The sequence below is a fragment of the Centruroides sculpturatus genome, unplaced genomic scaffold (assembly GCF_000671375.1).
Source record: "Centruroides sculpturatus isolate CEXI.00-Female unplaced genomic scaffold, Cexi_2.0 scaffold1725, whole genome shotgun sequence".
NCBI lineage: Eukaryota > Metazoa > Arthropoda > Arachnida > Scorpiones > Buthidae > Centruroides > Centruroides sculpturatus.
The window spans coordinates 49,643-72,540 of record NW_019385914.1 but is presented as its reverse complement, the minus strand read 5'-3'; the positions used below and the strand labels follow the sequence as shown (position 1 = coordinate 72,540).

At 33.8% G+C, this 22,898-nt stretch overlaps 2 protein-coding genes and 1 pseudogene across 2 annotated transcripts; all 3 read right to left on the bottom strand.

Moving 5' to 3' along the window:
• Nucleotides 1–2,290: 2,290 nt before the first annotated feature.
• LOC111612552 lies at nt 2,291–3,091 on the bottom strand (annotated as a pseudogene).
• Nucleotides 3,092–3,249: 158 nt separating this feature from the next.
• LOC111612548 (putative protein kinase C delta type homolog) lies at nt 3,250–19,331 on the bottom strand. Its single transcript, XM_023353781.1, has 7 exons — nt 18,931–19,331; nt 15,117–15,211; nt 14,906–15,042; nt 14,741–14,826; nt 14,589–14,664; nt 4,297–4,323; nt 3,250–4,225 (listed from the first exon to the last, which is right to left on the bottom strand). Exons 1-7 carry the CDS (start codon nt 19,000–19,002, stop codon nt 4,143–4,145), a joined length of 576 nt encoding a protein of 191 aa, XP_023209549.1. The 5' UTR covers nt 19,003–19,331; the 3' UTR covers nt 3,250–4,142.
• A 177-nt stretch (nt 19,332–19,508) lies between these two features.
• LOC111612551 (general transcription factor II-I repeat domain-containing protein 2-like) lies at nt 19,509–22,582 on the bottom strand. Its single transcript, XM_023353783.1, has 2 exons — nt 21,149–22,582; nt 19,509–19,514 (listed from the first exon to the last, which is right to left on the bottom strand). The coding sequence occupies exons 1-2, from the start codon at nt 22,580–22,582 to the stop codon at nt 19,509–19,511; spliced, it is 1,440 nt and encodes a 479-aa protein (XP_023209551.1).
• Nucleotides 22,583–22,898: the final 316 nt, after the last annotated feature.

Below are 22,898 nucleotides of genomic sequence, written 5' to 3'. Positions count from 1 at the left end.
CGCTTCAATCTTTGGCTATGTCTTGGGCTACTCAAATATTTTACGTTTTTGATACTAAATTAACATCTGAAGTATAAATTTTTATTATTTTTATATTTTTCAATATATTTATTTTGTTTGTACAAAATAAAAAATAATTTTTAACAATACAATAGTCTTTGTTAGGCTTAACATCAACGAAAATTCAACGCAAAGCGACACGCAACGGATAAAAATTTCGACATCGGATACGTTAAACTATTTTTTCGTACGTAAATCAGTTATCCGAAATATCAGTTATCCGGACAACCCCAGTCCCCAATTGATTCGGAAAATCGACGCTCTACTGTATATATTAGATAATGTTTTGTTGTATGTGATAACCCTCATCTGTTCGTCTTGTGGCATATTCCTCTTCCTCCTATTTATGTATTGGTTTATGAGATGCTTGACCAAAGAGGATGGGTATCCATGTTGCATTGCAAGGGCCTTGATCCTTGACAATTTGTTTTTGTCATTTCTGATAAGAGAAAAGACTGTAGGAGAGCGTCGATATGCTGGGTGTATTTTAGCTACAAAATGCTAAATTGCTACACAAAGTATCGGATAAGGCACAACTCAAGTACCTCGAATCACTGGATATATATATAAGGCAATTAAAAAAAACGGTCAGTATTACTTTCAAAGAAACCAATATGCTTTCCGCAGCATGGCGCGCCATATTTGAATTAGATCCCAATGATTGAAACTTGCATCAAAGATATTTTAAATTATGGAGGATATTTATGTCATGATCTACGTGAAATCAATTATTTATTCGGATATGTTTTAAATATTTTACATATTTTCAATTTTAACGCAACATATTCGAATTATGTAGTTAAACAGAACTTTCAAAAACATTCTATTCTACTAGCCATTAGTTCGATATCGTCAATACCTGAGGATGTCTATTACATATAGATGAAAACGTTCATAGAAATAATTTTTCTGTTTGGTTATGAACTGGTAATGGTTTATTTGGTGAGTGTTATTAAATCAAGTGGTTCGTTTGAAGAACTGGTGACAACTCTTCACTTTGTTGTTCTCTTCTCTATGTTGTACTGTTGAAATTGAGATATTAGGTTCAGAGGTGATGAGAAAGCGTCATTGCCTGTCCTGAGAACTTAACAGATGTTTAGCTCCCAGGTGTGAAAGTTGACAGTTATTTAACGAAATTATAGCTACAGCTTTAGTTAAAATCATCTCATTCATTATGAGATTAAATGCTTGCCACAATTCTTGGTCTTCTAAGTGAATTTCTATTGAATTCATATTCACCTGAAAGCCAATTCAAATGGTTTCAAAATACAAGATTCAACTGAAATAACTCCTATTTCGTCTTTCTTGAATAACGCTCCTCCAATGGCTTTCAAGAACAGAGACTTCCCGACATCTTCTAAGTAGCAATTGGTTATAGCTACAATGCAAACATACTAAAAGTCCAAATTCAGATCTTCACATCATCTCGGCCTTTCTAAAATCGTGCTTATTCTAAATGATCAAGATTGATTTTGAGGTATAAAAAGGTTATAATTGGTTTAATTTACTCTCTCTCTCTCTCTCTCTCTCTCTCTTTGGGTTATTATAAATGTTAAGAGATATTATAAATTGATAATGAGATATTAACAGAGTTGTAAAATCGTGTACAGTCACTGTCTCAATATATATATAATTTATGATTAACCCTTTATAGCCTGAATTTTCATTTTTTGATAAAAAATTTTTTTATTTCTTATTATACTATCAGAAGAGGTGTTTGTTCACAGATAAGTAAGTAAAAAAAAATTAAAATGTATAATAACAATTTTTTAATTATTGGACTTAGAAGTCCCGTCAAGCTTTAGAGCACATTGGGACTTACAAGTCCTTTTTTGTTAAATATCACATAAATTAAACATTTTTGTTTATATAAAGAATTTTTATTAGAAAATTTGGCAGATTTAATGCATAGTTATGTATTTGAGAATTTTTACAATATAATAATAATAAAATTTTTAAAAAATAATGAAATGAAAAAGAAAACTGCAATTAAATTCATTGGTTTAATAATTTATGTTTGGTGAAAATCAAGAAAGCAATTCTTTTTTTGATTTACACACAAGAAAACTTTACATAATGTGCATCTTGAATGTTGTCTTGATTCTATATGCTTTGTAGCACAGTATTCACATCGGCCTCTTTTAGAAACAAATTCAGGCCAATGTCCTCCCTGATTTTGTAATCTAATATCATTGCTTACAGAAAATGCTAGTTTATTTCTTTTTGGTAATTAATCAGTTGTTTGATCTAACAATATTCGTTTTGGTCTTCCTCTATTTGAAAATGGTTTTTTTCCTTTTGTTAATAAACCCTGAGCTACTTGTCTTTTGAATTGCAAAAATGAAACTTTTTCATTCAAATCAGCGAAAATTATATAAGCATTCACAAGAGCCATTTCTATAATTGCAAAAAACAGTCTATGCCACCATTTTTTTTATTTTCTATTTCGATCATACAATGATCTTAACATGTCAGCTTTATCAACTCCTCCCATATGAGTATTGTAATCTCTGATAGCCAGTGGTACTGGCACGTCTAGTTTTGTTCCATCTTTCTGAGTGCGTTTTACATTTATGACTTCTGTTCCGTGGTAATTGAACAATAAATGAACACTTCGATTGTCTTTCCATTTGAAATATATGATACCCTGATCAGATGTTCTGAAATCATACTCTCCTCTTTCTAAGTCCTTGTCATTTGCAAGTTTTGGAAGTCCTGCTTGATTTGAACGAATAGTTCCACATGCATAAACACCCTGTGATTTTAAATATTCAAACAACTCTAGAGATGTGAAATAATTATCCATTATAATTATAAAATTTCCATTATGAAGGGATGATGTTAACTTTACTACAACACTTCCACCAAGACCAAAGTTTTTTTCCTAGAATCACCGTGTGTTTTTCCTTGGTAAATTATAAATTCGTATATGTATCCTGACATATCAGCACGACACCAGAGTTTGTAACCTTTCTTCACAGGTTTCATTGGATTGTATTGCTTGAGGGATGAATGGCCTTTGAAGTTAACCATGCTTGGATTGTATTGCTTGAGGGATGAATGGCCTTTGAAGTTAACCATGCTTTCATCTATACTCTGAAATTGATCTGGTAGTCGGATTTTTTTGAAGTTTTCATTCATTACAGTGATCAGTGGTCGTATCTNTAACTTTACAAGCAATATATTGTTTTTTTGGAACATTATGTTATTGTTTAGTAGTTTTTTCTAGGACATAAATTATACCTCATTATACATATTTTATTTACTTCAGTTTTTAAATATTTTCATTTTTTAAAAATTCCTGTGCATGATTATATAACTTACAGATTGTATCTATTTTTGCTCTATCAAACACTTCATACATAGCTCTTTCATTAGGACAACCTGATAATATGTACTGTACATATCAGTTTTTTGAATTAATTTTTTTGTTTCCTTACAATCACAGAATATATGAAACTTAGTGTATTTTTATATCTTGGGCAGCTAGATTGTGAAAATTCGATAAATTTATTATTAACAATTATCCAATTTATATTTAATCTCAGTTGTATAAAAAATCTTTTGACGTTAAATGCTAAATTAGTAAACATGTAGTTATTATTAAATGGATACTGAGCCACGTCTAAGTTACAGAAATTTTCCTTTCGATGACAACACTTTTATTATTTCTTTATATTAGCTACAGTATGAAAAAATATATAACATATACGACATCTTGAATATAATTTTTGATTCGTTTTAAGTATTGATAAACATGTATTTATTAATACTGAACAGGCTCACAAAACTCATATACAAAGTAAGAGTAATACGTATTGTATTAGCTTAATTTTTATAAACAGTGTTTATTAAAATTGACTTTACAGTTCGGCATTAATCCTACGTGGATTAAGTAGAATTAGTTCCAAACACCGAACTTAAAATTCGTGAATGCAGCCATTAAATTCGTAGCTGTTAATAATTTTCAATAATTTTTAATAATATCATTAATTTAGTAATTTAAATTTAGCATTAGCCAAAACGACATATTATAAAAAGGCATCAAGATTGCTCTTATTCTGTCTGCTGATGAAAAGTTATTAACTCCAAGAAATGTTGCGGATAAGGTTACAATGGTCACAACACTGTATACGATATATTTTTTCATTTCCTTTTTCCATTCCTGTAAGAAAGATGAATAGAAGTATTTAACAAAAATTTATATATTTTTCACTTACTAAGACTATTACCTACTTCGTAATGTCTTTGGACTTGTTGTTCCTGAAAGAATAATAGTGGTATTTAATAAAATTTTAAATTTTGAAGAATTTATACTTCAAAAACCATTGTAACTCTCCTCTGTGGTAGTTAAAAGATTAAAAGATAGACTCAAAAATATATAATAATTTTTGTAAATGGTCTTTATTTTTTGTAAATAGTATTACCTACCATTACCTCTCCGTGCTTTTTTTAAAATATGTCTGTTGTGAAAGAACCCTTCCAGTGTTGCTTTTTTGCCTTGTGAAAAGCGTTTCGTCGATTTCCACGATTTTTCCGGGACCGCCTGTTCAATTGTTTCAACAAATGTAGAAAACATACCTCCCTCAAAAAACTATTCCAGTCTATAGTCGATTTTGTTGCAAATATTTAGATGTTTTCGACTCCACTTTATAGACGTAACTTCCTCCGTCCAATGGTAAATAAATCGTACCGCCGTTAAAAATGGTATCCATGATCCGCTTAACCAATTATTGGAACGGATGCTTATCATTACATCACAGCTACTAATGGTGCATCTCCAAATGTCTTTAGACATACTTAATTTCATTTCATGCCCATTTTTGCATATTCGAGCACTAGGTAAAATACCTTTCTCTTGAAAAAACTATATAGATTCTTCCTCGGTGCATGGTAAATCGTATAACGTAGACATTTCTTCTTTCTCACAAAGGCTTGGAAAACACGTCTGTTGGTAGGTAAACTGGCCGAGTCAATTTGTTTCGAGGGGATACAAGTACTAGTTGAGATGTTGGTCGCCAGGGCAATGCCACCATCTGGGATAAAGATAAAGATTCACAAGCACTGAAAATTTTTAGATGGGTATAAAAATATGTTCAATTTCCTGCAAATCTTATTCATTTTCACAGATTATCTAACAATCACTAAGGCCACTTTATCTGCAGTTGGTGCATTAAATTGTCTTGTGTTCACCAGCAGGTCGTTTATCAGGATTAATTATAATTTGAAATTTTTCTCTTGTTGAATATCGTTCAATAGCTGCCTTAAACTCTTTCACATATGAATTATGCTCACAAAGAGCCTTTTGTATTTGAGAAACTAATCTTTTATCCACTCTTGTGGAATTATTACACCTAATATTCACCTCTTTATCATTGCCTACAAAATATATTTGAAGAAATGCAGGTTGTTGATCTTCTGATGGCAAAAGACTGCCAATCCTATGATATATTTGTCCTTGGACCTTAAAAGTTGGCATATAATTCCCTTTTCTTACTTCCTTACTGCTGAATGAAGTCATTTGAAAACATCCATTATACTTTCCTGTATTTTTAGAAAATTCATTGATTCCTTTTGCAGTTCTTTGCCACTTGATTCATTTATTTTGTAAGAAAGATTACTTAAAGGCTCAGGTTCTTCNAAAATCAAGAAAGCAATTCTTTTTTTGATTTACACACAAGAAAACTTTACATAATGTGCATCTTGAATGTGGTCTTGATTCTATATGCTTTGTAGCACAGTATTCACATCGGCCTCTTTTAGAATCAAATTCAGGCCAATGTCCTCCCTGATTTTGTAATCTAATATCATTGCTTACAGAAAATGCTATTTTTTTTCTTTTTGGTAATGAATCAGTTGTTTGATCTAACGATATTCGTTTTGGTCTTTCTCTACTTGAAAATGGTTTTTTTCCTTTTGTTAATAAACCCTGAGCTACTTGTCTTTTGAATTGCAAAAATGAAACTTTTTCATTCAAATCAGTGAAAATTATATAAGCATTCACAAGAGCCATTTCTATAATTGCAAAAAACAGTCTATGCCACCATTTTTTTGATTTTCTATTTCGATCATACAATGATCTTAACATGTCAGCTTTATCAACTCCTCCCATATGAGTATTGTAATCTCTGATAGCCAGTGGTGCTGGCACGTCTAGTTTTGTTCCATCTTTCTGAGTGCGTTTCACATTTACGACTTCTGTTCCGTGGTAATTGGACAATAAATGAACACTTCGATTGTCTTTCCATTTGAAATATATGATACCCTGATCAGATGTTCTGAAATCATACTTTCCTCTTTCTAAGTCCTTGTCATTTGCAAGTTTCGGAACTCCTGCTCAATTTGAACCTATAGTTCCACATGCATAAACACCCTGTGATTTTAAATATTCAAACAACTCTAGATATGTGAAATAATTATCCATTATAATTATAAAATTTCCATTATGAAGGGATGATGATAACTTTACTACAACACTTCCTCCAAGACCAAATTTTTTTTCCTAGAATCACTGTGTTTTTTTCCTTGGTAAATTATAAATTCATATATGTATCCTGACATATCAGCATGACACCAGAGTTTGTAACCTCTCTTCTCAGGTTTCATTGGATTGTATTGCTTCAGGGATGAACGGCCTTTGAATTTAACCATGCTTTCATCTATACTCTGAAATTGATCTGGTAGTTGGAATTTTTTGAAGTTTTCATTCATTACAGTGATCAGTGGTCGTATCTTATATAGTTTGTCCTTGTTATCTGAAGAAATGGATAAGTTATCATTTACGTGTAAGTTTGATAAAATTTGTTTATACCTTTCTCTTGTCATCACTTCTTGAACAATGGGAACGCATAAATCTATATCACTACACCAATAATGATGAGTTTGGGGTAAACGATGATATCCAAAAAGGAATTGCAGTCCTAGAAATCCATACATTTCTTCATCTCTAATTGTCTCAATATTTATTTGTTTTTGTTGGCTGTATAGATTGCTTTGAAATACAATATTGCTTATTGTACTTTCTCCTAAAACTGTCAGGAAAGCATTTGTTGGTGTAGTCTTCTTTTTAAAAAACTGATTTACTGATCCCTTCGTTAATGAAAAAGAAGGAACAGTACTTACTTTTTCACGTTTTCTAAAATTTTGTTTTATTGATGGATTACTAGTAACTTCTTCCTCATCAGAATCATCGTCAGATTCTTCACTAAATAAAGTAAAAGCTATGTCAGTTTGTGGTGATATTTGATCATTCATTCTCTGATTCATCATCAGTACTGTCTTCTACAGGTGTATCAATATCAGATGGAAATTCTTCCAATAAAAGATCATCTATTTTTTCATCTATAAGTCTTCTATCCATATTAACTATTAAAACGTTAAATATATTCATCAATTTATAAATGACATGTACAAAAAACAAATTGATAATATTTACAAAAAACAGCCCTATAGGCCTGATGGGACTTATAAGTCTCAAACATATTTTGACCTCTCACAGATTAAATATAATAAATTCCAAAAATATAATATATTAAAATCAAACTACACACATTTAAAATATATAAAAAAAAAAAAAAAATACAATAACAAGTACCTTCAAAATAATAAGTAGAATTAAACAAGAAAGCAAGCAATACAAGCTACTACCATTCAAACTACAAAATTTCTCTGAACAAAGTAAAACTTGTTTCTATAAAACTAAAACAAAGACAGTTTCAAGGTTGCTACCCCCTACAGGTAAACAAAGACACATCATACAATGGAAACCTGCAAGTTCCAGTAAGCTATAATGTGTACAATATAAAATAAAAAATTTCAAAGATAGTGGGACTAGAAAGTCCCGTCAGGCTATAAAGGGTTAAGATATTTGACTCTCTATCTGTTGTTATGACAACTTGGTGAAAATAAACCACAATAACCTAAATATAACGAAAGCGTAAACAGTTTGGGATTTAAGGTTCAATTTGACGCATGTCCTTCTAACCGGTTTTTTGTCTGATCAGTTCATTGTCGCGTTTGTAATTGTTCTGAATAATTTTCCAGTTGTCGTGAGGTCTGTTTTTAGTCGGATTTTGTTCGTATAAGTGGAGGAAGATGTTCTTATTGGTATGCGGCGAATGTAGTTTTGTAGTGGCCTTTGCATCTAAGATTTTCGGATTTTGGTGTGGAAATGCTTGTTGCTTTATGTGTTTGTTATGCAAAATAAGCTTCCAATAATCACTTACCTCCCACACTTCCTCCTTATCTACACTTCATGAATTATGTATTGATTCGTTGTTACTCAAATCCTCGGAATAAGATAAAGTATTATCATCGGATTTGCTTTCTTTCTCCTCGGAGGGTAAAGTCGACACACCACTTGTGCTAGCCATCTTCAGAGTAAATAATTGTCAACTGTAAAATTTGACTGGCATGGATTGTTTATTACCCTACGTCACACATGTACTTTCTCCTCCACATGTCTTAGATTACAAGACACTCGATGTAGGTTCCTGTCCGTGGTAAGGGGACATCCCAGAGATAGTTTAGTAACTCTTCATTACCATTCCTGGGATCTTAACACCCACCCACGTGTTTGCCATGCATGGTATCTCGTATTCTGGAAAGGGGGATCCTGGTAGTTGAGGGGCAAAATAATGTCCCCAACACACTGCTTTGGTCCCTGCTTTGGATAAACGGGACTCTCAAATAAGGCTCCATTTGAGTCAATCAGCTGGTCGTTGAGTCATTCTTGACCTTGGCTTGGAGTTAACTGATTGATGCACACCGGGCAGACACGTCAGACAAGATGTGCTCTTCTTGACTGCACTGTGGGGATATAGCTCCTGGGAAACCCTGGTGTGACGGTCTATGGGAATCTCCCATGTGACAGCATCCTGTTGTTGGGCCCCATGGTGGGTGGGGTCACTAGGAGTTGAATAATTATTTTTAAATATGGATTCAAAAAATTTAAAATGTCCTTGCATGCCATCAACAACAATCAATGGAAAAATCTCCAGTAATCCAGCACACTTAGTAGTTAACTGCATGCTGTGTTAACTGCAAAGATGCCCATCCTACCTACTCTCGGAAATGCCCAGCATGGCAGAGAGAGAAAAAGATTTAACGAGTGAAAACGATTAACAACATACCTTACCCAGAGGCTCGGCAGCTGGTCACTTCAAGTGCAACAATGAAACAAAAGACATTTGCATCTGCTTTGAAATCCACAAAGACATGTGGAGTTCAAACCAATATCTCTGTCTCACCAAGCGAATTTCTTACTCGCTATGTGAAATGTTTAATAATCCCATTTACACAAACACCAGAAAAGGAGAGTACAAAAGGAAAAACACCCCTGCCTAAAACGGGTAATTACGAGAAATCTGGGTTCTAAAAAGGCTGGAAAGAATCCAATAAACAGAGTGTGAAAGCAGCTCTCTCTAAATCTAAAAAATCAGAGGCTCAGTCCATGAGTGAGTTCTCTGATATCTCTGATGAAGAGAATAATATGGAGGTGACCCAACCAACGTCACCTCTGAAAGGAAAATCTTCAGTTAAATTGAAGAGGGACACTTTTTCAAAGAATGCTGCCTCAAACACAATGGATTATAAAATAATCCAATGGAACTGTCATGGTTTTCGCAACAACTTTTTTGACATTAAACACTTGACATCATCTACCCCATCTCTCTGTGTGGCACACCAGGAAACACATCTAAAATCTGGAGAAAATATCTTTTTAAAAGGATTCAATCTCTACCAAAAGGATGATGATAGCCACAATCATGCCAGTGGTGGTGTGGCTATTCTGTTTCCAATTGCATCCCATCCTTGCCAGTACAAATAACAACAGAGCTTCAAGCTGTGGCAGTCAGAATTTCAATTGGCATAACTGTCACAGTTTGTTCTATATACTTGATATCAGATGTCAGAGTGAATGAAAATGAATTGGATGCATTATTTGAACAGTTGCCAACACCACTTCTTTTATTTGGTGATTTCAATGGCCACAATCCAATGTGGGGCAGTCCCGACATTAATCATCGAGGCAGAGCCATTGAAAGATTTATAGGTAATCACCAACTGTATTTATTTAATACTGAAGAAGTGATGTATTTTCATGCCGCAACAAGAACATTCAGTGCCATTGATCTATCATTGGCGAGTCCAAACCTGTTATCAGCATTTTCATGGGAGGTAGGATCTAATCCATCTCTAGTGATCACTTCCCAATATTTCTAAAATATCAAGGCAGAGAAAGCTGTGAAACATCCCATACACCACGCTGGAAATTGGAAACAGCCGATTGGCCTGTTTTTTCCTCTATGGCCAATATCACTGAGGATATGGTGAATATTGCTGATATCAATGATGCAGTTGAGGTTGTCACTTCTAGTATCATACAAGCAGCTGAATAAACAATGGGGAAAACATCAACCAAATACCCAAAGCATCCGAAACCATGGTGGGATCAGAATTGCGAGATAGCATTTAAAAAACAAAAGAAAGCATGGGGGATTTTCAGAAGATACCGCACTGCTGAAAATTTGGTTGCTTTTCAAAAAGCAAAGGCAAATGCCAGAAGAATAAGGAGGCAAAGTTAAAGGGATTCTTGGAGGAAGTATGTTTCTAGCATAACATCTTCCACCAGATCTAAAGCAGTCTGGGATAAAATCCATAAAATCAATAGAAAGTATGCTTCTCATTCTATCTCCATGCTGGAAAATAGTGGCACAATAATCAGTCATATACAGGGTATTGCTGATAAGTTGGGTGAAACGTTTTCCTCTTCATCCAGCAATATAATGTATACTAGGAATTTTCAAGCTTTTAAAGCCCAAAGAGAAAAACAAAATTTAAATTTTTATTCCTCATCTAATGAGGAATATAATGTGCCATTCACTAGAATTGAATTACATCCAGCAGTCTCTTGTTTGGGAAATAGTGCTGTAGGTCCGGATAAAATTCACTACAGCATGATAAAAAATCTGTCTGGCAATTCCCTTAGTAATCTTTTGAATCTGTTAACAGAATATGGACAGAACATACTTTTCCTGACTCTTAGAGGCTATCAATTACCATCCGCATTCCAAAACCTGGTAAAGACTGCAAGAATCCCTCTAATTACAGACCAATCTCTCTGACAAGTTCTTTGTGTAAACTCTTCAAGAGAATGGTAAACAGACACCTGATGTTCCTCCTAGAGGAAAAGAACTACTACTCACCACATCAGAGTGGATTTCGTAGGAACAGAAGTATAATGGACAATTTGGTTAATTTTGAAACATTTATACTCGAAGCGTTTGTTAGACAACAGCACTTAATTTCTGTGTTTCTTGACATAGAGAAGGCCTATGATTACTGTTGGTGATATGGGATACTTTCTGATGTGTATGAATTTGGGTTGCGGGGTAATTTGCCAATTTTTATAAAAAACTTCCTACAGAATCGAAGATGGGCAACACTTTACCTAGGCCTTTCACACAAGAAGAAGGTGTTGCTCAAGGCTCTATTTTTAGTGTGACTCTGTTCCTAATTAAAATAAACAGCATAGCTAACTGTCTTTCTCCTAGTGTGAAACACTCTCTGTATGTGGATGACTTTCAGATCTGCCAGTCTAGCAACATGAGCTTTATGGAGAGACAACTGTAAACCTCCCTAAATTGCATAGACTATTAGTCAAAGATTAATGGTCTTAGTTTCAACATAGAGAAGACCTTGTGCACCCACTTCTGCCGAAGGTGTGGTTTGCACTTGGACCCTGAAATCCACTTAATGGGGTTAAAATCCCAATGGTCAACGAGACGAAATTTTTGGGAGTTATATTTGACCTTATAGTGACGTTTTTACTGCATTTGCTCAATTTGAAGAGTAGATGTCTAAAATCTCTGAACCTTCTAAAGGTATTATGCTGCTCATCCTGGGGAGCAGACAAAACTTTTATGCTCAGGATTTACAGGGCCCTTGTATGCTCAAAGCTGGATTATGGATGCATTGTTTATGGCTCAGCACGAGAACCTACTATTCGGATCAAGCACTACGTTTGTGCACTGGTGCATTTCGAACTTCTCCGGTCCAAAATTTGTACGTGGATGCTTATGAGCCTCCACTATCTCTCAGGAGAGAACAGTTGTCTCTATTTTACTATATAAAACAGAAATCTTACTCTAAACCTTTAGTTGATTGTACAGTATTAGATACTCAGCTGAAAAGATTATTTGAAGCTCGCCCAAGCAGTGTCCCTTCATTCGCCATAAGAATGGAGAATGTGAGCAGCATGATTGACCTGAACACAGGCAACATTTCACAGCTAGAGGTGTGTAGTATACCACCTTAGTCAAGTCCTGTGATAAATGTTGACCTCTGGTTAAAGCAGTTCCCCAAAGAAACCATGCTAGACTGCGTCTGTAGACAGCACTTTGCAGAAATTCGACATTGTGACAAGAATATAATTTTTATTTATACTGATGGATCAAACTCAGATAACTATGTTGGCTTAGCCTTTGTTTGCCAAAATGAAATTGTGGCAGAACAGAGCACCAAATTTTTCCATTTTCACTGCGGAGTTGCAGACTATTTATTTAGCCTTAAAGTATATAAATATGAAAGGTTATCGTTGCTGTGTGATGTACAATGACTTGGTTAGTGCACTTCAGGCTTTGATTTTGTGTGAACTTAGTTCTCACTCTATACTGATTAAGATTTATAGTCTGATTTGCTATCTTGTGAGGAATTTCTCTATAAAATTTTGTTGGGTCCCAGGCCATGTAGGTATAAAATGAAATGAAGCTGATGCAGCTGCAAAGTCAGCTAGTCCTTCTCAGCATACAATGTTTATTGAAGGTGATTTGAAGCTAGTTCTTAAAAAACGACTAGTGGAGAGATGGCAAAATATGTGGAATGCACAAATCCACAATAAACTACTTGAGATCAAACCGATGATAGAAAATTGGACATGTAATAAACAATATGACAGGAGATTTGAAGTTATTCTTAGTTGTTTGAGAATTGGGCATACTCGGTTGACTCACCAATACCTTTTGAAGGGTGAAGTCCAGCCAGTATGTGAGTATTGCAACTGCATTTTAAGTATAAAACACATACTGTGCAATTGCTTTGCCTTCGAGACAAGGCGTAGACAGTATCTCGGAGATGCTTGTCTGACAGGGATTCTTGGCCAAAGGCAAAATGTCAATAATTTACTGGACTTTCTGAAAGTCACTAATATTTATAAACAAATTTGATGATATAGTTATTTATTTATTGATTATTTTACTTATTTATATATATACACTTTTATATAACTTTGCTCGACTTGATCGCTACACTTTCTCTCAATTCTTCCTCTATTTCCGCGAACTCGAATGCCTTCTCCAAATTTTTGGAAATCGTTTCACTACATTAGTTCTTATCTTAGCATTTAAACCTTTTATAAACCTTTTTGTGATTACATCGTCATGCAGCGCTTTGATTTTGCTATGGTCCTTGACTGCTCTGGACAACAAAGTTCTCATATGAATTGAAAAATTCATCACGGATTCATTAGCCCCTTGTCTTAAGTTTAAGACCTGATTGATAATATTTTTTTTCCTGGATTTTCTTTTGTTAAAGCACTTCATCTGGTCACGTTTTATATCCTCATAGGAGGAAGGATACTGTTCCAAAAGACAAAAATAAATATTAAGCAGCTCCTCTTTTAATCTAGCTTGGAGGACTGCAATTTTTACGACGTTGCTTCATTTTTCTAAGTGTGTGATATTTTCCATAGTTTGAAAGAACTGTTTCACATTTACTGAATCACTCTGCAAATTCGAGAATATGGGTATCATTTCTAGGAACCCAGTGACTATTAACAGGGGATTACTGTTGGTCCTGTCACTATGAACAGTACTTCTTAATGGATTACTTGTTGCCATTATAATATAACTTTTTGTTATCAATAAATGAGTATAGACAAGCTATACTGTTATGTTCACAACGAGGATTCTGCTGATACAGTATCAATGGAGTGAGGATTCGTGTGGTGAAAGAGTCCAACAAAGGGATAGGAGTATAAAACAAAGCTTCTTTATTTTTTTCACCCATGTTTGAAATATACAGGATTCTCGTTTACATTCTGACTCTCCTTGGACAAAAGCTTTAAAGTTTAAACACTCGGGCAGAATCGTCAGTCAACATTCTTGCGACAAAATGACTGACATAAGATACACGGTGCAACAAAAAAAAGGGCACGCGAAAAACTACTTATACTAGAAGAAAGGAGGAGGAGTAGATTATAGGATAGAACAAGACAAGAACTGAAATGTCACACTTAAAATTACATCAAGTTCATGATCAAAAATAATTAAACAGATTTAATTTAGTAATAAAATTGGGGAATATAAAACATTTCCTATTGTTTCTGTAATTAATAATTTTGAATTAAGCACTATTGGACTACTATATTTATAAATCCACCAATCGCAATAAGCGTCTAAAATCAATGCATATTATTAATAACTACAAGACTTAAAATGACGCGATTAAATTTGAATAGAACAATTTACCATAAGGCTTTCCCTCAAGGATTTCCGGACAAAGATAGAACAAAGCCCCGCAAAATTCATTCGGGTTACGTTCAAACTGACAGAAAGATAATCAGTCAATGAGAATTCTATAGTTCAACGAAAATTTGAATGTTGCAGTATTCACTACTTACTGTGCACAGACCGAAATTGATTAACTGTGCTCCTTTGGTGTTATCGAGCATGATGCTATTAGAGTTTATGTCTCTATGAATTATTCCTGTCGAAGATAAAAACAAATTTTGTCATACAATCACATTTATTGATGAAAAGACGACTAAATGGACTTAGATAATCACCTTTATTGTGAATAAACATGATGGCTGAAGCCACTTGAGAAGCAATTATTTTAGCTTGAGTTTCTCGGAAGGGTCCATTACATTGTAAATAATTCGTTATATCTTGTCCGTCCACATAGTCGGAGACGAAACAGAAACTAAAAACAGAATTATTACTCCATACAACCATAAAATATTAGCAATAATTCAAATGTAAAGGGTTGAAAGTTACCTCGTATTGGTTTTAAAGTAAGCTAATAAAGTCACAACATGGGGATGGCTGGATGAGGATGCCCATGCTTTTTGTTCTCTCTTTATTTCTCGTCTCTGTAAATAAAGAAATGGTTTTTAATTTAAACTAAATATAAATGAAGAATATTCTGTAGACATTGCTAGTGAATGTTTATAGAACATCGATTTCTGTTCTCTTCGTGCACCGTTAATGTGTAGTTTTGAAAGTGTTAATAAAAACATTCTAAATTATTTGTTTTTTAAGATGTACAATAAATATTTTGTGCGCTAATGATAAAAAAATAACTAATTATTCAATTGGATCAACTATATTAACTTAACATATTAATTTTTATGCGAAGAATATTGTGAATAATGCAAAACACATACTTGCTGAAGACAAAACTGCTTCTTCTTTATAGTTTTTATGTCGTTCAATGCTAATATGAAAATGTTGAAGGAATATGGTCCATATTGCTTTCAAATACAAGAAGATATTTAACATTCACTATATCCCAATGAAAATAATAAAAACTGTGTGGACAATTATACATATTAGAATTTAGCTAATCAAATAAACTAATATTTTATAGATCAGAAAATCATAGACTATTGTGAGGTGTGTTCATTTGTCTACTTTTAATAAAATAGAAAAATTGGAAAATTTGGAAAATTTAATGTTCACATTCACAAATAAGAAAATGCATGCAAGGTAGCAAAAGAGAAATTTCAATTTATATTTTATTTAACTACTTACCTTATTTATTTTTCTTTTTTTTGCACCAGTTAGGTCTATTTTGTGTTTTTGGGTGCTCTGAACCATGACTGCTATTGACACTTCTCAATTAGTCTGATTTTCATAATTTCATAACATCATTTAAATAACAATAAAATTGCATCTCACTCATTTAGTTTACTATTTAAATGTTTTAGCCATATTTAATCTACTTGGGTTATATTACAATTTGACACAATTGACAGAATAATACTTCACATTTGAGTTTGATAGCCCACAAGATTTAAATTTCCATAATGTGATTTTTAAATTTTTGGTACAAAAGACTGAAGAATCTTACGTTATATCCTGGTAAGAACTTTTTAACAAAATAATTTATTTAATGACGGCAAGATGGTCTATGCAAGTGATGGTGAACGTTTTGAGCTTGGCATGTCAAAATTTTGAAAAATTCTAATTTAACTCTGGTGCCATGTCACATAAATATATTCATAATTTTTTGATATTTGCAACCATAGTAAAAAAAAGATTTATGGTTTATATATTTATTTTATATATTTAAATGCAATTTAACAAAGAAAAATCAAGTAAATAATATGTATAAAATAAAAACAAAAAACAATACACACACTTAGGAAAAAATAATGATAAATAAATGGTACAAAAAATAGAAATTGTAGAAAAAATAGAAATTAGTGACTTTTTGGTACTGAAGTTTGTCTGCTAATTCTTCAATTGCAGGTTTATACTTGGTGCATGTCAAGGCTAAGCAAGCACCACTAACTTCATCTGTTAGCCAGTTTCTTTTGTTGTTTTAATATTATTTAATGTTGAGGAACAAACTTTCACAAAAATATGTTGTTGAAAAAATGGTTAGCAAAGCCATTGCTAGATTTATTATATTGCTAAAAGTGTCAGGTGTTCTGTTCCATGCACTCAAAATTTCTTGTTCATAGTTGCACTCTTCATTATTCAAACGATTTCGTTCCAGATTTTCAAGTTTTGATATTATGTCGAGAAACACGAGTCCAAATCTATCTTGAAAATCTGCAAGTTGCATCTCTAAATTATCAATTTGCATTCATTGGAAACCTTTTAATTCTAAAGAACTGTAAACAATTACATCTGGATACTTAATTATATTAATGGCTAGGCTCCTAAATTGGTTGAATCTTTCTCTGAACTCTTCAATTAACAAGTATACTATATTCTGGTACATAAGTATGGACTCCATTACACTCATTTTACTGGCCTTTTCAAAATACTTTTTTATTCGAGGAAAATACTTATAAGCAATATCGCGCTTAAAAATTTTAAGTTTACTTTCAAAAGATTTGATGTATCCAAACATAACATCAATACTTTTGCCAAAACCTTGTAATTTTAACTTCAGTTCATTCATATGAACAGAGAGATCTGTAAAAGACATTAAATTGCTGACCCACTTATGATAATTGATCTGAAAAGAGTTTGCCACATCCTTATTCTTAATAAATACTTCAATTTCTTCAAAGCATTCCACAAATTGCTCAAGTACTTTACCTTGACTCAGCCATCTCACATTATTGAACATCAGTAGTCCACTGTAGGATGAATCAACTTCCTGTAAAAGTGCAGAAAATTCTCGTTTGTGAAGGGGTCTAGCAGCTATAAAATTCACAATTTTTATTACAACTGACATTAAATCATTCAATTCTGAAAATCCCGATTTGGCACACAACACCTGATGGATAATGCAATGAAAAGGTATAAGTGGATGTTTTATAGCTTCCATAAACAATTTCACGAATTTTACATTTTTTCCCACCATATTTGCTGTCCCATCTGTCGTAACTGACACAATTTTAGAGATATCAATATTTAAGTTATTAAATGTTTTTATAACAATCTTACATATTTCGTTTCCTGATGTACTTATTGGCACTGATTCTAACTTTATCAACTCTTCTCTCGTTGTGAGACCATCAGAATATTTAGCAATAATAGCCAACCGAGCATTTGATGTGACATCAGTAGTTTCATCAAGAGAGATCGAAAAATATTTACAACTATTTATGTCTTTTTTTAATTGATGATGTACGTTTTTGTTAAGATCCATTATTTGGTCTTTGATAGTATTTTTACTTAGTGGTAACTCAGAAATTGTTTTAATAATATCATCATTATTTTTCATATCGTGAAATAGAGCTGGTGCACATCTTAAAAATGTTTCTTTAATAAATTCTCTATCACTGAGAGCTTTTCCGTGCTGAGCTATGGAGTGAGCAATACAGTAACTTGCTGATGTTAACCTTTCAGGTCAGTTAGGTTAGGTAACTAACCTGAAAGGTTAACATCAGCAGTTACTGTATTGTTCATTCCGTAGCTCAACAGTGGACTAGTCAGGTATGATCCTACCTCTTAGTAGTAGACTATAAATGTGCGAAATTTTCAAAGTATTTTTCCACACGTCATTTCTCATTACTATTTTAAAAACAGATTTTGTAAACAGTTATGACTAAATGAAAAATTTTTTTTTATCATTATATAATTCATTTTTAATATGAATTTTTTTTCGCGGTAGTTTTAGGCTAGTTTTCGGTGATACCCCTCAAAAGAATTTGACGACTATAGTCGTCTCTCACCACTGCCACATGATTGCCCTTGACGACTATAGTTGTCGCTCACTGCTGAGTGGTTAAATTTATAGAGCATTTTACAAATTTAGTGATGGAATTTGATTGACTTCTATAGAGGTGTAGCTGCCTAGAAATGTATTCCTTCCTTTCATCGATACTTCTTTTCAAGAGCTGACTATGATTTGTTTCAAAATGTCTCTTTACATTCCACGTTCTGCTTACTACTGTTAAGCCCCAATAGACCTAAGTCTGTTAGGCGAGGTTGTCGGGTAAAGGCACAGACACATTGATTAAGGACTTTACAATTGTGGTATAATTTAAACAATAAAGTTTAATCATGAATACATAAAGACAAAATTTAATCTATTCTAACAACATGAGAGGAACTTAAATACATTAGAACTTCCAGGGAGAAGGATCGAAGAATTTTATTAAAAATTAAGAACACAGTATTCACGTACCAAAAAAATAATAGTCTTGGGGTGTTCCTTGTTGTTTCCTGTATTAGTATTTCTACTTATTTCTTGGACCATTGGTGTATCCTCAACGATGGATTCGGATTCCGTTCACTCTTTAATTGAAAGTCCACACGTGTCGTTTTCTTTCTTCTTTGTCCTTGCACCACATAGTCTATTCTTATCTTACAATCAGTCAGGGCCGAAGGAAAAACGAAAAAGTTCCTTTCTGGACGGGAGTCCAAATATTTATATCCCCCGCCATTGAGTGTGACGTGATGTCAGTCGCTGACCAATCAGCAATGGCGACGGGTTCTACCCGTCGCAATCCGATATCAGGGAAGAAAACGAAATTTTACAATAAAACCCTATATATATATATATATACACACATAAATAACGGAAACAACTATACAATAGTGCTTATGCACTACACTACCGTTTCATTACACAGTATGCACAATGATCTATTGTTTCAGCGATAATTCCGTACAGCATGGTTCGTATGTCTTGAAAGGGCCGGCTACTACTATTCCACTTCCTTTATCATTCAATCTTGCTTTATTTTTTTTTTATTCTCCATTTCAAGGCTGCAAAAATAAATATAAATCATTACATTTTTTGTAAAAGGTTGATAGACTTCTCACTTATTAACTTTTTGCAGTATTGTTGCACTGACTTTTGATACAAAATAATATAAAGATGTTGCAATATGTAAATTTGCAATATGCAAATTTTTGACTTGCAATATTATTATTGCAAGTCAATCTTTATTGTAACTGTTTAAAAATACTATGTCAGTTATTTTTTTCACTCAACTGAATGCAACATAGGTAAGACTGATAGTTATCTCTTTTTTACCTATATCTTTTTGATTTTTGGAAGAGTTAATTCCTGTGATTTGTGTATAGTCATCGAGTATGTTAAGGTAAGGGGCATATGCTTATATGTTATATATAATATGTTGCGATCTCATAGACAGTTTGTCTACGAGATCGCAACATACTGCTATCATTCAAAGAGCATGTTGTGGGGATTATTGGAAACAGATTACAATAAATGAAAGATCCCTGATACCTATCGAATTCCACTAAAATAAACAGAGGAAGAGCTGGAGGGTGAGCATTAGGAGCATATATTATGTAGTGTATAGTTCCTAGTGAAACATTGACAAAATCTCCTTGCACCCATAAGTTGACTCTCAGCATGATTCTGGCATTAACCGAGAGATTCAAATATTTGGAGAGACCAAGAAAAAATTTTAGTTTTTCCATGGGCTGTAGTAGTTAATTGACACCTTCTTGTGACCTGTAATTTTTTAGTCTGCAAATATGAAATAAATAAAAAAAAATTAATTACTACATTTATTTCTCTTATTGTTTTCGAAAAATTACAAAGAATTGGAAAAATAACATTTATTGTTTTATGATTAATAATCACTTTGTAAGATGAAATGATTGGCTGGCAGAAACTGTGGATTATACAAACCAGATGTACTTAATGCAAAATGAACATACAGCTTTTCATCATTTCCCCTGAGTGCCCTCAAACTTTGTAGGAATGATTGAACCCTGCGAGGTTCAAACAAAATTTTCTGTAACTTAAATCGTGCAGAAATGAATGCGTTAATTAATTTGCTTTTAATTTCCTGATTCACACATTTTATGTTTCCAGAGGATGACTCAGTGTCCTCAGTAAGAAGGAAGTATTCAGACTGTGCAAAATATTGAAAGAATAAATCTACCATATTTTATGGGATTGTATGCGAAATGGTCGAAAAGGTTTTTCAATTGAATGATGTGTTCAATCTCTAACTTTGACACTACAGTAATAGGATGCTCCAGAGTAGAATCTTTTAGAACAGTGTTGACAACATCATAAATAACTTTATATCCAAAAACAGATCCAAGTTTACTTGAACAAACTGTATTGATCCAGTAACAACATGCTGTTTCTTTATTTATGTACAATAAATATACAATATACAGGGATGCACAACCTTTTGTGAAGAAGGGCCAAATTAGGATTAAGTTTACTGACTGGGGGCCGGACCTCCAAGCGATTAATGCAATGGCTGAGATTGGATGCTGGCCGCAATCTTCTTGATGTCTGGTGTAATGGCAGATGTTGAAACAACCAGCAGATTTTCCAAATTCTCATTGGTTAACCTGTTCCGTGTTTTGCACTTGTTTAAATTCATAAGCGAAAACGCTTGTTCGCATACATAGGTACTGCCAAACATGCTTGCACAAAATCGAGCATTGTCTTTCAGTTTTGGAAATGGTGTATCTGACAGTTCTTTGTAGAATGTGAGGAGATTAGAATTTTTGAACTGTGATTTCAATTTATCACTGCACTGGATGTCTATCAACTCAAGTTGGACATTTGGAGGGGCATCTTCCACTTTCACATCAAATGGAGTTGAAAAAAGTTGCAGGTAGATCTTGTATTTCTGGAATTCACCAAACCTCTCATTGAATGATGTAAGGAGGGTGTTAACTTGGTCAGAGTAATCCATCTTCATATGTGGGTATTTCTCTTTCATGGCCTTGCAATGTGGAAAGTGTGTAAAGTTCTCTGATTGCATGTGGGACTTGAAAAGTGATAGTTTGGTCATAAATGCATTGATGTTACTTGTCAACTGAGAAACAAGTTGCATCTTTCCCTGCAATCTCAAATTAAGGTCGTTTAGATAAGCAGTAATGTCAGCAAGGAAAGCTAAATCACACTGCCATCTTTGTCCCTCCAAATTCCTTGTAGTGTTCCCCCGTTCTTTGAGGAAAGTGATAATAGGCCCCAATAGCTCCACAAATCTCTTGAAGACTGTTGCCTTGCTCAGCCAACGAACTTCAGTATACGTGGGCAGGTCAGCATAATCAGCATCTATTTCTTCAAGAAATGATGTGAAGAGTCGATGGTTGAGTCCATGACGGCGGATTAAGTTCAGAGTATCATAGACATCTTTCAGCAGACGTTCAAATCCCAGCTTCTTTGCACAAAGTTGCTGTTGGTGAATTATGCAATGATACTGGACTAACCCCTTTTGCCTGTCCCCAAGGTGGTTTTTCAGCAAGGTGACCATGCCATTCTCACATCCAACCATAGATGGTGCTCCATCAGTGGCAATGCTGGATAGCTTGTCAAAGTCCAGTGCTAATTTGTTGCAAACGCTCAATAAACCAGTAAGTAAGTCAGCACCAGTTGTATGTCCAGAAAGTGATGCCATGCCAAGAAATTCTTCATTCACAATAAAATCTAGTGAAACACTTCTAATAAACATAATCACTTGTGTTATTGATGATATGTCAGTGGATTCGTCCACAGCCAAAGAAAAATAAGCACAGTTTGCAACTAAAATATTAAGTTGGCCAGAAATGTCTGATGCAATTTTCGAAATTCTCAGTTGTATTGTCATGCGGTTAAGACTGATTGTTTGAAAACACTTTGTCTTCTCAGGACACATCTTCTCACTTGCAATGATAAGACACTTTTTTATCATATTGCCATCTGTGAAAGATTTCCCATTCTTGGCTATTAAAGCAGATATTTCTAGGCTGGCTTCAACAGCTGCATCCAATTCTCCAGATTGTTTCTTGAACACATTTTGTTGGCTGATTAGTGATCGTCGTAACGATTCGATTTTCCGTTCGCGTTTCATACCTTGCAGAAGGAAATCCTTGTGTTGGCTTTCATGATGTCGCTTCAGGTTGAATTCTTTTGGCAATGCTGTTGTTCTGTTGCACAAAACAGTACTTGTTAGTCCACACGTCTTGAAATTCACGATTCTCGCGATTGACCTCGCGTTTAATGCCCGGCGCCATACTGTTCATTCTGCAAAACAATGTCTTGTTGTGCCGAAAATTCTGAGGCCCGCAATGAATTGTGTTTGAGATAAGGCAAACTAGACTACCACATGCTTTGTTCTGTATCCACTCTGACCAAAGACTAAAGAGACGGGACAGAAGACTATTACG

Coding starts and splice junctions, on each gene's coding strand:
- LOC111612551 (XM_023353783.1), bottom strand. CDS start 22,582: ATGAAACGCGAACGGAAAATCGAATCGTTACGACGATCACTAATCAGC.
- LOC111612548 (XM_023353781.1), bottom strand. CDS start 19,002: ATGGTCCAAGAAATAAGTAGAAATACTAATACAGGAAACAACAAGGAA. Junction 14,827..14,905: donor CATGTTTATTCACAATAAAG/GTGATTATCTAA, acceptor TATCTTCGACAG/GAATAATTCATAGAGACATA. Junction 4,226..4,296: donor AAGTCCAAAGACATTACGAA/GTAGGTAATAGT, acceptor TCTTTCTTACAG/GAATGGAAAAAGGAAATGAA.